The sequence below is a fragment of the Sceloporus undulatus genome, chromosome 2 (genome assembly GCF_019175285.1).
Source record: "Sceloporus undulatus isolate JIND9_A2432 ecotype Alabama chromosome 2, SceUnd_v1.1, whole genome shotgun sequence".
NCBI lineage: Eukaryota > Metazoa > Chordata > Lepidosauria > Squamata > Phrynosomatidae > Sceloporus > Sceloporus undulatus.
In genome coordinates, this window is record NC_056523.1 from 10,751,736 (window position 1) to 10,767,436 (window position 15,701).

Below are 15,701 nucleotides of genomic sequence, written 5' to 3' on the forward strand. Positions count from 1 at the left end.
CACTCACAAAAAGCTCCTTGCTAATTACTATTTATAAATAAGTCTTATATGTGTGTGTGTGTGTGTATTTTATACACACATAATTCTCTCAGTGTTTGATGCAAGGTACAAGAGATCTTTAACTATTTCAGTTTCCTCATTGTCTATGCTGAATTTATTTAGGGCCCCTGTAGTCATCATTTTTGGGGTTTTTTCTATGTTCAGGAAGACGCCTGTCCTTGCACTTTTGTCCTTAGTAGTTGCTCTAGGTCTGTGATGTTTTCCACTAGTAGCATGGTGTCTGAAAGTGGTATGCTTCCATTTCTTTTTAACTGATGCAGTTGCTCTGAGAATGGGTTTCAGAGCAGCCATTATTGCACATCTTCCTAATCGTGCAACTGGGAACCTTAATGCACAAGAAGACAAAGTGGAAACAGAGGCAGAAAGTAGCATCTTTCTCTGTGCCTCACTGCATGACATCACAGTGTTTCAGTTCTCTTCCTGTAGGAAATAGTGGTAAGAGCATGTCTTTTTTTCTAGCTGGAAAAATCAGTTCGACAAAAGATATGCTTTTACGACTGTCTCCCGTGGGAAAAGAACTGAAGCACTACAACAGCAAGGCATGGGGAAAGCTGCTACTTTCCAGCTCTGTTTCTGCTTTGTTTTCTCATGTAATGAGGTTCTGGAGCTGCTTCTGCCATTGTACACTACATTTCCTGACTCACCCTCCCTGCCCTATGCCCTAGCCAACATATTGTTATAGTTTGTGTTCAAATCTTATGGCAACACTAAGGCGAACCTATCATGGGGTTTTCTTGGCAAGATTTGACCAGCATGCCTTTCAGTTATTTTATTTTATTTTATTCACTTTTTAAACATAATTCTGGAGATCTGCTACTGTGAGTTAAGTACAATGGGCCATTGTTATCTGCTGGGGTTTGCTTCCAGGCCCGCCATGAATAACAAAATCTGTGGATGCTCAAGTCCCATTCAATCATACGGCATAACAAAATGGTGTCTGTTATATAAAATGGAAACTCACGTTTGCTATTTGGAATTTGTGCTTTTTCTTGAATATTTTCAAGCCGTGAATGCTTGAATCTGTAGATAAAAAAATCAGTGGATAAGGAGGTCCGACTGTATTTTAAAAAGAAAAGACATAGAAAAATAATAATAAAGGGAATCAGGTTGCTTGGGAATAGCTATTGCGAAAGGGAACGGGGGAGAGGAGGAGACACTGATACTACGTGATTGCCAATCTTGCAGCTGCCCTGGCAGTGACATATCACACCCAGGGACTAGTGCAATTAGGAGGTCATTGACATTTCCCCCTGTCAATGAAAAGGGACACCTTAACTGTGCTTGGGGGCTACAGCATCTATGGTTGGAAATGTCATTGTATGATAAGTATTGTCAAAGTTGCCTTTTTTCCAGGTCTAACTGTGGTTTAAAAGCCGTGTGTAGTAATCTGTAGTAATCTGGTAAAATGGCAATGCCTATAAGCTTATCTGTATATCAAATTGCATAAAATCTTATCCTTAGCCTTGGTATCAGTCTGTCCAGTAACTGGCTGGTGTTGGTGGTCCCACCAGAAATTGGCCACTTGTCCTCTGGTTCAGTGAAGCCCATCATCTGAGCTCTCCACTGATGGGGAAAGAAAAGTCAAAGCAGAGTGTGCAAGCCTGGGATATAGAAAATATTCATACTGTACTAGTGAGAGCCACAGTCTCAACTACAGTACTGGCATTCCCAAACCTGTTCCTCTACATGTGTTGGACTATAGCTCTCATCATCTCCAGACTATGTAGAGATGGTGGGAGTGACAGTCCATGCACCTTTGGAGAACCTCCAGGTTGGGGAGGCTGTAATTACATTTTAGGTTAGTCTGATTGACCTCTGAGGACCGCTCCAGCCCAGTAACTCTGAGTTAAAAAAGTAGGGTATCACAAATCCAAAAACTGGATCTGGGCAAGTTTTGTCCAGGTATGTGCTTATATCAGCTGGGAGGGAAGGGTACAATAATTGAATCTGAACTGTTCCACACCCTGGCCATTATCCTGCATTATCCCTCATGGCTCAGTTTTGTCTCTCATTCTTTTTATTATTTACATTAAACCATTGGGAGGGATCATCTGGAGTTTTGGAGTTCAGTGCCAGTGGTATGTGTGTTTAACTTGTGCTTTTAAATTAGGTAGTCTGCACTGCAGACTTAATGCAGTCTAACACTGCTTTAGCTGTCATGGCTCTATACTATGGAATTCTAGGATTTGTAGTCTTGTGAGATACTTAGCATTTTCTGTCAGGGAGTTCTGGTGTCACAACAAACTACAGATCCCAGGATTCCATAGCATTGAGCCATAGTTGTTAAAGTGGTTCCAACTGCAATGTTTCTGGCACACACATGCAGCCTAAGTTTAATTGTATTTTAACTTTTTTATGTTAAGAGTTTTCTAATTGCATTGTGTTTTTAAGGTGTTGTGTACTGCCTTGGGATCCACACTGGGAAAAGGTGGAATTAATATAATATAATATAATTAATATAATATAATAAAATATATAATTAATATAATAAAATATACCTGAGATTAGCTTGTTAAAAAGAACCAGAGAGAGAACTTGTTATATGCAAGGATCATAGGCATGATGTAGAAACTTTACTTTCTTGGATTGCAACTCCCAGATTCCAACCCAGCATGCTCAGGATTCTTGGAGTTATTTTCTTAAAAAGTATATTTTTCTAACCTGTTGCTGGCTGTTCCCTTAGAAATCATTAAAGTGAGCAATGAATTCTGGGATGTCTGCTGGAGGATTTAATGCTGCCCTATCTCCTATGATTGATCATTACAAAATTCCATAAGCTTCCGGTGACCCTCTGCCTAAGTACTGGAACCACAGGAAAAGAGAATTAGGTTCTTCATAAAAATACTATGTTATTTTACTTAATTTAAAGAAATGTTTTGCATCGTCCTCCAGCTAAAAAGTGTCTCTCACCCCCAGAGTGGCCTTTAGCTTAATTAAAAACAAGCCAGTCCTTGCTTTCAAGTTTACTATATAAGGGAAGGAGAAGGAGAAAAATCAAACTAAGGCACGAATCTGTCTTTTCCTTTAACCAATTAATTAATTAAACTTTATAGTCCTGTTTTCATCAGGAGGCGTCTGTTAGCTTAATATAATTCTCTTATATCTCTTTGTGTGGTCTTTCCTTAGGGAGAAGAAAAGCTGTGTCTGGACAAGCAAGAACCATCCATTCATGTATAATCTGAACTTCTCCAGGAACTTCTAAAAAGAACCCCCATAAAAGTTCCCTCATCTTTCCATCTTGTGGAATGGCTCGTTTCATCATGATGTAAATACAGGACCTCACACCAAGTTTGTCGGGTGTTTTTTCAAGTGCAGCCAAGAACTGAGAGACCATTGCTGTTCTTTGTGTTGTTGTTATACCGTCAAGGTGACTTCAACCTATGCTATGGCAACGCTATGAATGTGAGCCCTCCAAGAGCCTCAGTCATCAATTGCTCTACTCAGGTTTTGCAAACTGGGGACTGTGACTTCCTCAATTGCGCCTATCCACTGATAGTTTGGTCTTCCTCTTTACTCCTGCCTTCCACCTTACCAAGCTTTTCCCACCAAACCACATTTTCTCATGATACTTCTAAAGTACAACAGCTTCTATTTCCTCATCTTGGTTTCTAGGGAGAGGTTGGGTACACTTTGCTCCAGGAACCATTCCTTTGTCTTGAGAGACCATCCACCGTGTGGCACAAAATGGCTGCCAAGCAGAGCGACGGGTCAGCCCTGGACCTCCAGTTGCGTGCTGGGCTAAATCAAAGGGGGAACTCAACTATGAAAATGGAGAATGCAGAGCCAGCAGACCCGAAGCCAGCAATGGAGTTGGAGAGGCCGCGGGCTAGCCATGAAATCATCCAGAGGGGGGCTGATGGACCAGGCTTGGGCTGGAGGGGACCACAACACATTAAACAAGAACCAGAGGATGGACTGTCATCCCAGCGCTGGGAAGCCCAGTGGCAGCAATTCCTGGGGGGCGTGCAATCCCCTCACTTGGCATGGGGGACCAGGCCACTACCAGGGACCCTGCCGTGGGGGGACATGAAGTTGCCCATGGCTCATTTTGAAGGGGTGGCTACAACCAGCCAACAGACTAGGGAAGGACAGTTTCTTCAACCCCTGCTGCCTAACTTAAACCGAGAGACTCTGCTGGCTGATCGGGAGCACAGGAAGGTAAAAGAGGAGATGGACAATGAGGAGCCCGTTGGCAGAGCACTGCCCTGTCAACGCTTTCGGCAGTTCCTCTACCAGGAGGCCGATGGGCCCAGAGAGGTTTGTAACCACCTCTGGGATCTTGGCCACCAGTGGCTGAAACCTGAAAGGCACTCAAAAGAACAGATCCTGGAGCTGGTGATCCTGGAGCAGTTCCTGGCTGTTCTGCCCCAAGGCATGGCGAGCTGGGTCCGGGAATGTCACCCCCACACCTGTGCCCAAGCAGTGGCCCTGGCAGAGGATTTCCTACTAAGGCATCGAGAGGATGGCAGGCAGGAACAGAAGGTGAGGAGGATGCTTCCAGTTAGGCCAGGGATGAGAAATTGCACAGGGGCCAGGGGTCAATTTTCCTTGCCTCCTACCCACCCCTGGGCCCATTCCATCTCCATCAGCATTGCTCCCAAATACTTTTACTTTGTTTTGGAGACAATGGTGTCACTAGGGTTGGCACCACACAGTACTGTAACTCATAGTGTCACCCTCCCCTTGACCTTCTCCTCTATTGCCACACTATACAGAATCAGTGTTTTTTGTACTCATGTGACTCATAAATCTTCAGTGTTTTTTATATCAATGTTATTCATATATTGTAATTCCCGTATATCACTGAATATAACAATAATAGCTGTGGCATAAACAATGAGCCAAATTAAAATGATACCTTTAAATTACATTAAATGATAGACTCATAAATGAATATATACAGTAGTTTTGTGGTAGAGAGTATTCAGTGGCATCACTAGGGTTGGTAACTCATGATGTCACCCTCACCCATTGACTCTACCACACCATAGGGAATCCTTAGTGATGTTTTTTGTATTGTTAATTGTAAATCTTAATTCCCATATATGGCTCAATGTAATGGCAATAATTGTGACATAAACAATTGGCAAAATTAAAATTATAGCTTTAAATTACAGTATCATATGCTTGAGCTCCTTTGAAAATAATGGGGCATGTGCATGCGGTGTGGTGTGTGTATCATGGGCGTGCACACCATGTTTTCCCCATGACATGGCTTCAGCATAAGCTGAAAGCCGCATATGGCGTGGGTGCACTGTACATCATCTCATCTTTTTAAAGTGAAAATTTGGAAGATTATGATTTTCTTAAAGAAAAATTTAAAATAATTTAAAATTTTTATTTTTACAACATCCTGGGGCCTCTCCTTCTTCCTCCCACTGAATCTTGCCCCAGTTACACCATCTCTTCAGCATTTTAATGGTATGTAGGCAAATACCAGTCCCAATCTGGCCTTTCTGCAGTGCAAAAAGGAATGCCATAGCTGCCAGCACCATGGCTTTGTGATGCTCCTTTGGCATTGTGTCATCTGGATGCAGCACCAGAGGAGTGCTGTGACGCCACCTGTTGTATGGTGGGGCGGGTGGTGTCACGCCTGCATGGGGCAGAGTCAGGGCATGTGTCATGCAGATGCCACGCCTCCACTCTGCCCATATGCTGGTCTATCAAGGCTCCTAGAAAGTTACATTTTTTGGGGAGGGAGCAGTCTAAATACTGACTGTGGGATTCTGGATGTTGTAATCCAAACCACCAACATTTCCAAGGTCTGAAAATTGCCATTACCTCTCCTCACTGTTTTCAGGGCTCAGGAATGTTCCACGTGGTGACCGTGAATTTCCCTGAAACAGAGAGGGTATCATCAACCAGCGTGCAAACACAACTTGGCAGGCCGATCAAACAGGAAGTCAATGACGATGGCCATTCCGTGGGTAAGTTCTTCCACACACACACACACACACACACACTTTACAACAATAAAACAAATGAAGCCAACAATCAAAGACATCATAAATTACACATTCAATCATTCTTTCCCATATTCCTTCCTAACAGTACTAGTTATTGTAAATACTTTAGATGCCTCAAATCTTCTTTTAATGTATGTCAGTTCTAAAACATATGAAATGAAGATTTATACCTGTTACTTACACAAGTGTTATATCTTCAGCCTGTAAATCCACTTATCCCCAGTTCTCCCCATATATTACAATCACCCCTCCACATTTGCGACCTTGACTTTTGCAGATTTCATTATTCACAGATATTATTATTATTATTATTATTATTAAACTTTATTTCTAGAGCGCTGTAATTATACACAACGCTGTGATTAATTTGTTCTCTCTAGGAATGGCTAGGTCTGCCAGCATGATTCTGCCCAAAGTTGACCATAGAGTCAAGCTGGAGGACCTAGAGATTTCTAGAGAAAAAACTGCTCTGGGTATTTGGGTCCTCCAGCATGACTCTGTGTTAAACTTCTGGTGGATGTTGATCATAAGAGTTGCATTGGAGGACCTAGAGATGCCTAGGGAGATGTTCTCTCAGGTTAAAAAATAGTGGGATATTTATTTGTGTTTTTTCCACTCTCATATGTCCCTAACCCCCGTGAATGTAGAGGGCCCACTTATATAATTCATTATATTGTTCCATTCTTTTAAAAAGTTTCCTATTTTTCCTTCTTTCAGCAGGTGAGTTAATTTATCCAACTCTGCCATTTAATACAGTTTCAGCAGCCAGTCTTCTGTAGCTGGGATAGAGGTATTGTTCCATGATTGAGCCTATAGAATTGTAGCTGCTGTTGTCATATAGAATCTCCAGCTTTCTTATCCAACTCATCATTGTCCAACATTAAAAACATTAAAATTAATTAAAAGATTAAACAGTACAAAAATTCATTAAAATCTCATCCCATTCAGTAATGTTTGCAGTTGCTGACAAAAGGACAGCAAGGAGGGGACCCTACTAACCTCTCCAGGGAGGGAGTTCCAGAGCTTGGGAGCAGCCACTGAAAAGGTCCTCTCTTTTTTTCTCACCAAATGAGCCTGAGAGGTTGGTGGGACAGAGAGATGGGCCTCTCCAGATTATCATCATGCTCTAATGGGATCTTAAAGAGATATGTTCCTTCAAATAGCCTGGATCCAAGCCATATGGGGCTTTATTGGTCATTACCAACCCTTTGAATTCAGCTTAAAGGAGACTGAATTTGTATCTTATTTTAACTTTTTTGTAAAATACTTTGGATGCCATTTTAGGAAGAAGGCAGGATATAAAATTAAATAAGTAAAATAAAAGGTAGGATTCACAACTGGGCAAGTTTATTTTCTTCCAAATCCTTAGGGAGATTCCCGAAATCTCCTGGCTAGCCAGATGAGTGGTGTGGAATCTTATTCTCAAAATAGTATGCAAAGAAATATTTGAGACTGAAAGGAAGAATTCAAAAATATACCATGTTAGTTTGCAGATTCTTCATCAGATGCTTTTAGAAAATCTACCAATGGAGATTGGGTGGAAGTAGCCTGAAGTCCACGAAAGTATGCTGCCAACTTCTTTCTTTCAGTTAGTCTCAAAGGTGCTACAAAATCTCTCTGCTCACTGAAAAAAAAAGATGTTGGTATTGTAAGCCTGAGGGCAGGGAATGTCTAACTAAAAGATTGTATGTACAGTGCTGTGTAAATTTACAGCGCTTTATAATAAAAGTTAATAAAATAATAATATAATAAAATAAAGTATCATGAGCTTTTGTAGACTGGAAAAAAAAAGAGTTGGTATCATGAGCTTTTGCAGACTGGAGCCTACTTCCTCAGGTACATGTTTATAGAAAGTAGGCTCAAGTCTATGAAAGTTCATGCTAGCAACCCTTTCTTTCAGTTAGTCTCCAAGGTGCTACAAATCCTTTTGCAGACTGTGAAGTCGAAGGCTTTCATGGCCGGCATCCATAGTTTTTTGTGGTTTTTCGGACTATGTGGCCAGTACTAGAAAAGTATCGTCCTGACGTTTCGCCAGCATCAGAAGTTGCCAGCCACAGATGCTGGCGAAACGTCAGGAAGAAATCTTGTAGAACATGGCCACATAGCTCAAAAAACCCACAAAAACTTGGAGACGATTTTTCAAACTAACATGACTAGGTCTTTGATTTCCTCCATAGGTTAGTCTCCATCTTCAAAAAGAGCAGTGTGTGTGTGTGTGTGGTTGTGTAATAAAAAAATAAAAGAAATAAAAATAGGACTCAAGCAACTACCAAACATTTAGGTTAACACTGATATCAGGAAAGGTTCTAGAGCAGATCATGAAACAGACAGTCTATAAGCACTTAGAAAGAAATATCGTGATCTCTAAAAATCAGCACGGGTTTCTCAAAAACAAATCATGCCAACTTAAACTTATCACTTTTTTGATAGAGTTACAAGCCTGGTAGATCAGGGGGATACTGTGGATGTAGTGTATCTTGATTAGTAAAGCTTTTTGACAAGGTCCCCAATGAAATTATAGGCAATGCTAGACTGTGTAGTCAGACAGTTGTTACCATTAAGGCGACTCTGAAATTTGTCTACAAGTGGCTTCCCCTTTCCTCTGTATAACAATTCCCAAGATGGTATCTGGTTGCTGCCGCCCAAGAATCCCACTATATCTATCTCATTTCTCTGTTGGTTAAGATCAGATAGAAACCAACTGATGTCAGCTTTCAAAGCTCCACCGTCTTTGACTTCTCAAAATAGGTTTGGTACTTTGAAGTTCAGGCTTTAAAGTTTGAAGTTCAGCCTAAAATCAGAGCCGATCCCTCGATTGCTTATATAGAAACAACCCCTGCTTCAAAGACCACTTAGTTCGGCTTAACTTGACTTTTTTTCTTTCATAACAAGGGCTTAAGAATTTGGCTTCTCTTTTCTGTTCAGCAGACAATGGGCCGGTGAGCGGACATGAGCTTAACAAGTGGAACAATCTCCCAGGGATGGAACCACATGGGTCATCATCCCTGGAAAGAATGGATGCCATTGGTGGGCCCTTGAACACAGGAGAGGCCTATGAGGGCCAGAACATGCCAAAGGGCCCACAAGAAAATGGCCCTGAAGGGAGTATAGGAAATGCAATGGCAGGGAAGCAGTCACTGTGCTCTAACTGTGGGGGAGCTTTCAATCCAGTTTCGGGTCTCCTTGGGCCAGAAGGCTTCCCCCTGGGGCTGAACCCCTATAAATGCTCTGTGTGTGATAAAAGCTTTGGCCAAGTGGCCAAACTCATCGCTCACGAGCGGCTCCACACAGGTGACTGGCCCTACAAGTGTTCCTTCTGCGGAAAAAGCTTCAACCGGAGCTCCGATGTCTCCCGGCACGAGCGGATCCACACGGGGGAGAAGCCCTTCAAGTGCACCACCTGCGAGAAGTGTTTCAGCCAGCGGTCCAAGCTGATCGTCCATGAACGGTTCCACACAGGGGACAAGCCCCACACCTGCTCCTATTGTGGGCGGAGCTTCCACCAGCGGTCGGACCTGGTGAAGCATGAGCGGATCCACACTGGGGAGAAGCCCTACAAATGCTCCGACTGTGGGGGCAGCTTCCACCGGAGTTCGGATCTGGTCAAGCACAAGTGGATCCACACCGGGGAGAGACCCTACAAGTGCTCCACCTGTGAGAAGAGTTTCCGGCAGCGCTCAGCCCTCCTCTACCATGAGCGGACCCATACGGGCGAGAAGCCCTATACCTGCACTGCCTGCGGGAAGGGCTTCAGCTGCAAGGCCCACCTTGTGCTCCACAAGAGGACCCACACAGGAGAGAAACCATACAAATGCAACTTCTGTGGGAAAAGCTTCACCACCAGCTCGTATTTTGTGAAGCACCAGAGGATGCACTTGGGGCAGGAACCTTTGCCAATGCTGTGAAGGAAGGAAAACTTGATTCCTTAGAGCAGAAACACACAACCAGCAGGACTGCAGGACCAGTTTCTGACGCATTGTACTAAGTTGGGCTGCGGGTGGGAAATTGAACATTGCTTTCCCCTGTATTTTATACTGGGGGGGGGGGGAATCCCTGCATCTAGAAAACTAGTGTGTTAGGGAGAAGTGTTCCTGAGGTGCTAAATTTCTGTATGTAAGGGAATTTTAATAGCGAAAGCAGCAATCAGACATTCAGTCTTCTATCTGTGGTTGGAAACAGTAGAAGTCAGCTGCTAATGGTAAAGAATTGATTTTTTTTCCAGTTTGGATTTGTCAACGGCTGGGTGAAGCAGGAGAGAGGTGAGGAAGTATGCTGAGCCCTGGTTTTGCAGGGAACAGCTGCCCTGTCATAATTTGCATGACTGAAAAAAGCAAAAAAGCACAAACAAAACGCACACACTTCATTGGCATTGGGTCATCCAATTTTTAAAAATGAGGGGAGAAAAAGTGCATCCAGTGATCACTTCTCTATCTCTTAGATGGACCTCAGGGGAGTTTAGCTTAGTGGTAGTGTGGCAGCTTTTGGATTCAAAAGGTCCCAGTTGCAATCTCTGCCATCTCCAATTTAAAAAGGACCAGGTTGCAGGTGATGAGAAGATCTTCCCTATAGACTTTACAGAGTCACTATCAGTTTGAGTAGGCCGCTCCTTCAGTTTGATGCTCTCTAGACATCTTTGATCACCATCATCCCCAGCAGCCTGACCACCATGTTGATGCACTCACGTACTAATGAAATGGACAAATAATCTGATCAGTTAAGGCTGCTTCTTATCTCTCTAATAATGGGGACTTCCAGATTGGTCCAAAGAAGTGAGATCTACAATACAGTTTTGGTTTTTTTTTTTTTTGTGTGTGTTTTGTTTTATGCATTTTGTCAGTTGTTGTTCCTCCGAGTCTCCCTTATCCGAATGCTTGGGATCAGATTTCAGGTTTTTTGGGGAGTGGGGCTGAAATATTTGCACATACAAAATGAAATACCTTGGAGATGAGACCTAGACTAAAATGAATTAATTTGTTTTGTAATACACACCTGTTCTCAATTTATACAGATATTTTGAATAATTTACTGCATGAAACAAAGTTTTGTGACAGGGCACCACCAGAAAGCTAATAGTCACTCTCTTAGTCTCCCATGTGGACAAGTTTTGATTTTGGAATATTTTGGATATCAGAATTCTGGACAAGGGAGACTCTTCTATCACCCTGATTTATAATGTGTTCCTCCAAGTTCATGTGTAAATAAGATTCGAGTTGGATGCTCCCCTCTCCCTCTTAATAGGAAGATGGTTGGAATAAAAAACAGCAAACATAGTGGCCATATTGTGGGCGGAAAAGGGGAGAGTGCTGGACTTGGTGAAACTCGAGTTCAATCCAGAATACATCTGATGTGTTCATGCTAAAGGTTAGGCACATGGCTTGGAGAAAAGAAAAACGAGAGGTGATATGACAGTGATTTTAAAATATTTCCAATACTGAAGGTGGAGCAGCTTATTTTCTCTGTAGACTAAAACATGAACCAGTAGATTAAATTGCAAAAAGGGATATCACTTAACAGGGCTGGCTGGTTTAAACCAGAAAGATTCTAGAGCAGACAGTCTGTAAGTATTTAGAAAGGATGCCATGATTACTAAAGTCAGCATGGGTTTCTCAAAAACAAGTCATGCCATAATAGAGTTGCCGTAGGGTCACTTAAGACTTGAAGGTACACACAACAACGCCACTTTGCAGTCCTGCTAAGGGCAAGTCTGTGACTTGTTCCCGTGTTTGTAGATATAATGTTGTCGTTGCTGAAAAATCTGACATTTCAGTTGTATGCAGATGTGGATCTGGTGTCAGTCATTCCTAAACCCTAGGCTATTCACAGAGTAGAACAAAGCCTGTAGAAACCTGTAAATTAGGACAGGCTGGTTTTTTTCTTCAATTCCAGATAGGTGACAACATTTTTAAAATTATATAATTCCCCCACCAAATAGACTACAGCTGTCAGGAAGATATGTTCTAGCTGAATATATGCCTGACTCTGCTAGCTGTCTGCTTGCAGGGATTCATTATGCAAGAGAGCAATCAAAGTGGCACAGTCCAGGAGTCTAGGGCTGCATCCGCACTGCAGAAATAATTCAGTTTGACACCGCTTTACTGAACAGTAGTTTTGTGAGACATTTAGCTTTCTTTGTCTGAGAGCTCTGAGGAACACAAGAAACGCCATTCCCACATTCCATAACATTTTAGATTGTAAGCCCGAGGGCAGGGAACTGTCTAACTAAAGAGATTGCATGTACAGCGCTGTGTAAATTTTACAGTGCTTCATAAATAAAGGTTAATAATAATAATAATATAAATAATTAATAATAATAATAAACAACTGAGCCATGGCAGTTAAAGTGGCGCCCAAATTGGTTATCTCTGCAGTACAGAGGCAGCTAAGAAGCAGTTCTTCATTCAAGAGTAGCCCCCTGCCATTTGAATGAGAAAGGCATGAAGAAGCCAGTGATTCGTCTCCAGAACTACTCATCACTTGAGGTCTCTTCAATTGAGGGTGCTATACACTAGAATTAATGCAGTCTGACACCACTTAACTGCCATGGTTTTACAGGGTGTCTAGCTTTCTCTGCCAAAGATGCTAGTGCCTCACAAAACTATGATCCAAGGATTATGTAGGATGGAGCCATGGCAGTTTAAAGCGGTGTCAAACGTTTATTTCTACAGTGTAGATGCACCCATCTAAAACATGACTCATTCTCAAGTGAGTCAAAGAGCTCTTCTTTCAAAGCCTTTGTGGAAGCAGCCCTTTGCTCCCGCCTTGATGAAGGGGAAAAGCAATTGGATCGCACAGAGTGGTTTTGCAATGGGAATCTTAGGACTTGTAAACCCCTGTGTGGGTGTGTAGGTGAGCTGATCCCAGTGTTGCCATGAAGTTATTTCAAATCGTCTGAACACTTTTCCTTTGCTGAACATACTGAAAAGAAGACACAAGGAAGGTGTTGTGTTTAAACACAACCTGTTTGTGATTATACTTTTTGTGGGGAGGAGGGATGCATGGCTATGTGAATGGCTGTCTTTGTGGTGGGGGGCTTTGCTTTTATGCCTATATAGTTTCGCATACTTCTCTATGCCTTGATAGAAGGTGTGTGTCTTGTCAACATATCATTCAGGTAACCACGTTTCTGCATGTGCAGCTATGCAACTTGGAATTTGCCCGTGGTAGCAACACCTCCATCCCATGGCACCTCTCTCTGTGTGGTGACTTTGCCAAAGAACTCTCTTTGCCTTACTCCAGCCATTACAACATGTCCACAAAAGGTACTGGTCCTCAGAAAGATAAGTCATCCATCCTGACGGGAGTTGTTTTTAAAATAATTTTACATCGTCCTGCCTGCTTTGCCCCACAGAACTGTGAAAATGATTTTTTCAAACCTGCCTTACTTCACAAACTCTTGAACTGTGCTCATATACGTTGGGATATGAACACTGGCAAGCGGATGCTGCAGAAATACCCCTCAACAGTTTTCCTGGATCCAAGAGACTTTTATGGGCAAAAAAGTATGGATACCTCCTAGATCATCTTTCAGTTGTTCCGCCTTTTTGCCTATGTAATTTTTGATAGTTTGCCCCTATAACGTATTTTGCTTCACCTAATCAATTAAACCCTTTTACAGTTGGCCCTCCCACATTTGCAGCTTGACTTTTTCAATTGATTAATATGTTCTCTTTGGACTTCTAGGTCCTCCAGCATGATTCTGCTGAAGATTGGACCTAGAGTCATGTTAAGAAACCTAGGATTCCTGTAAAACCTCTCTGGGTTTTTAGCCCTCAAGTATGATTCTGTGATCACTGTCACCAGATGTTCCATATAGTTGCACTAGAGGACCTAGAGATTCCTAGACACTGAAAAGATAGTGGGTTTTTTATTAGCATTTTCCTCACTTTCATGGTGGGCCTGTGCCCCAAACCCAGGCGAATGGGAGGCCCACTGTACACCGTTTGGAGGAGAAAACCTCACTGCAAACAACACTGGATTTTTTTCCCCAGGAAATAGTCAAGGGATTGGACCTGTTCTTTCTTTGATATCAATGCTTGTATTCTGTTGCCTTCTTGGGCCCAAACTGCAGGCATCTTGTCATGTTGAACGTAGGCTGTAAGTTCAATTTATAAAAGAGGTGACCAATTTGGAAAGAATCAGCTGTTGGTTCCCCAACCTTAAAAGAATGATCTGTCCTTATTCCATATGCGGTCCGATCCAGACAGAAAACTCTACATTGATTTTCTTAACCCTCGGTGTCACCCTACCTTTCCTCTTGGAAAGATTTTTTCCAATTCGTATGTTTAATAAAGCCATTGAACTAATGAGGGTGGGAAGTAACTGGATTGGCCAAAGGCACCTGAGTTGTGACACCCATACCTAGTGAGGAGTTCCTTCAGCTTAAAGTAATGATTTAGGGAAGTTAGCTATTCTTCGTTGGTTTGTTGTTGAATGCATGCACAAAAGGCAGCCTGCCTGTGTTTCTGACTTGAAGTGGGTAAATACTTAAAAATCCAAACACCCTGCCACCTCTGGCTGGTAACAACCAAGGGCAGTGCTAAATGTGATGCTTATTATGTCTCGTATGCTAGTTGTGTGTGCCTGTTATGCTGTATTCCTGAAATAAAACATTCTTTCAATTTTAGTCTTGCAAGAGGTTTTCCTGGACTGCTCCGGGGTGTCCTGACTATCCAATCTCTGCAAGATTTTCCTATGAAAGGATTTATGGTCCAACACACTGAACAATAATCCAGTTTGGATCGCTTTAAACTGTCCGGCTCAGGGCTAGGGAATCCTGGGAACTGTAGTTTATTTGGCTCCAGAGTTTCTGAGAAGGGGCTAAATGTTCACAAAGTACAATTCCCAGGTTCCTAGCCCTGGCCGGGCGTTAAAGCCATCTCAAATTGGATTTCTGAAGATGCCAGCCACAGATGCTGCAAATCTTTAGAATAAAACTCTTCTAGAACTGCCACATAGCCAAAAAACCACAAAAAACTATCAAGTGAATTATTTCGCAGTGTGTTTTGGACCTATTTAACCCTCTCAGGCTCATGGTCCCAAAGTTGACTGAACTCAGCTTTCTATAAATCAGCAAAAATTTAAACCAATAGAATAAGATGGTCTCTTCCCATCACTAAAATTATGTCTGTATGGGGTGTCAGAATGTCGTGTCAAGAGGAGGAAACGTGCAGGAAAAAGGTTACATTACATGCTTTTTCTTTTCTCATGTTGCTAACTGTTGTCAAGTTGACTTCATTTATGTCTCCCCCTGAATGAGAGACCTCCAAGTCACCCTATCATTGACAGCCCTGCTCAAGTCTTGCAGATTCAGGGTGTGGCTTTCTTCTGCCTTTGAAAGTCCAGTTTCTCTCTCCTGCTCTTCCTTTGTCCCTTCTTACTTCAGTTGCTGCAAACTGAGTCAAACAGGACCAAAAGTGTTTACAGTCCCTTAACTCAGTGGTTAAGCAGACTTTGGATATGTGATCACTCTCAAGGAGCTTCCATTGGGGTCCAGGCTGGGTTAATCTGTTTTTAACTTTGGGGTTTTTATCATAATTTTTATAAAATGAAGTTCAAGTGAAATTAGCTTTAATTTTTAAAAATTGTATTGGTAACCCACTTAGCCAATTTTTCTGTGCGCCAGCTTGGGTCCCACTCCAAGAGAAAGCCATATAAATAAAAAGCAAATTATACAAA

The 15,701-nt window shown here is 42.3% G+C and overlaps 1 protein-coding gene across 2 annotated transcripts in view; it reads left to right on the forward strand.

Moving 5' to 3' along the window:
- Nucleotides 1-10,366, forward strand: part of LOC121921898 (zinc finger protein 397-like) — a 942,727-nt gene extending 932,361 nt beyond the window's left edge. The window contains exons 2-4 of one of the 2 annotated variants that reach the window (XM_042450611.1): nucleotides 3,187-4,542; nucleotides 5,861-5,987; nucleotides 8,952-10,366. In XM_042450611.1, coding sequence (XP_042306545.1) covers nucleotides 3,745-4,542; nucleotides 5,861-5,987; nucleotides 8,952-9,931 — 1,905 coding nt within the window. In that variant the 5' untranslated portion in view covers nucleotides 3,187-3,744 and the 3' untranslated portion in view covers nucleotides 9,932-10,366. The remainder of the gene's footprint in view (nucleotides 1-3,186; nucleotides 4,543-5,860; nucleotides 5,988-8,951) is intronic. The other variant, XM_042450612.1, reaches the window with a different exon arrangement.
- Nucleotides 10,367-15,701: the final 5,335 nt, after the last annotated feature.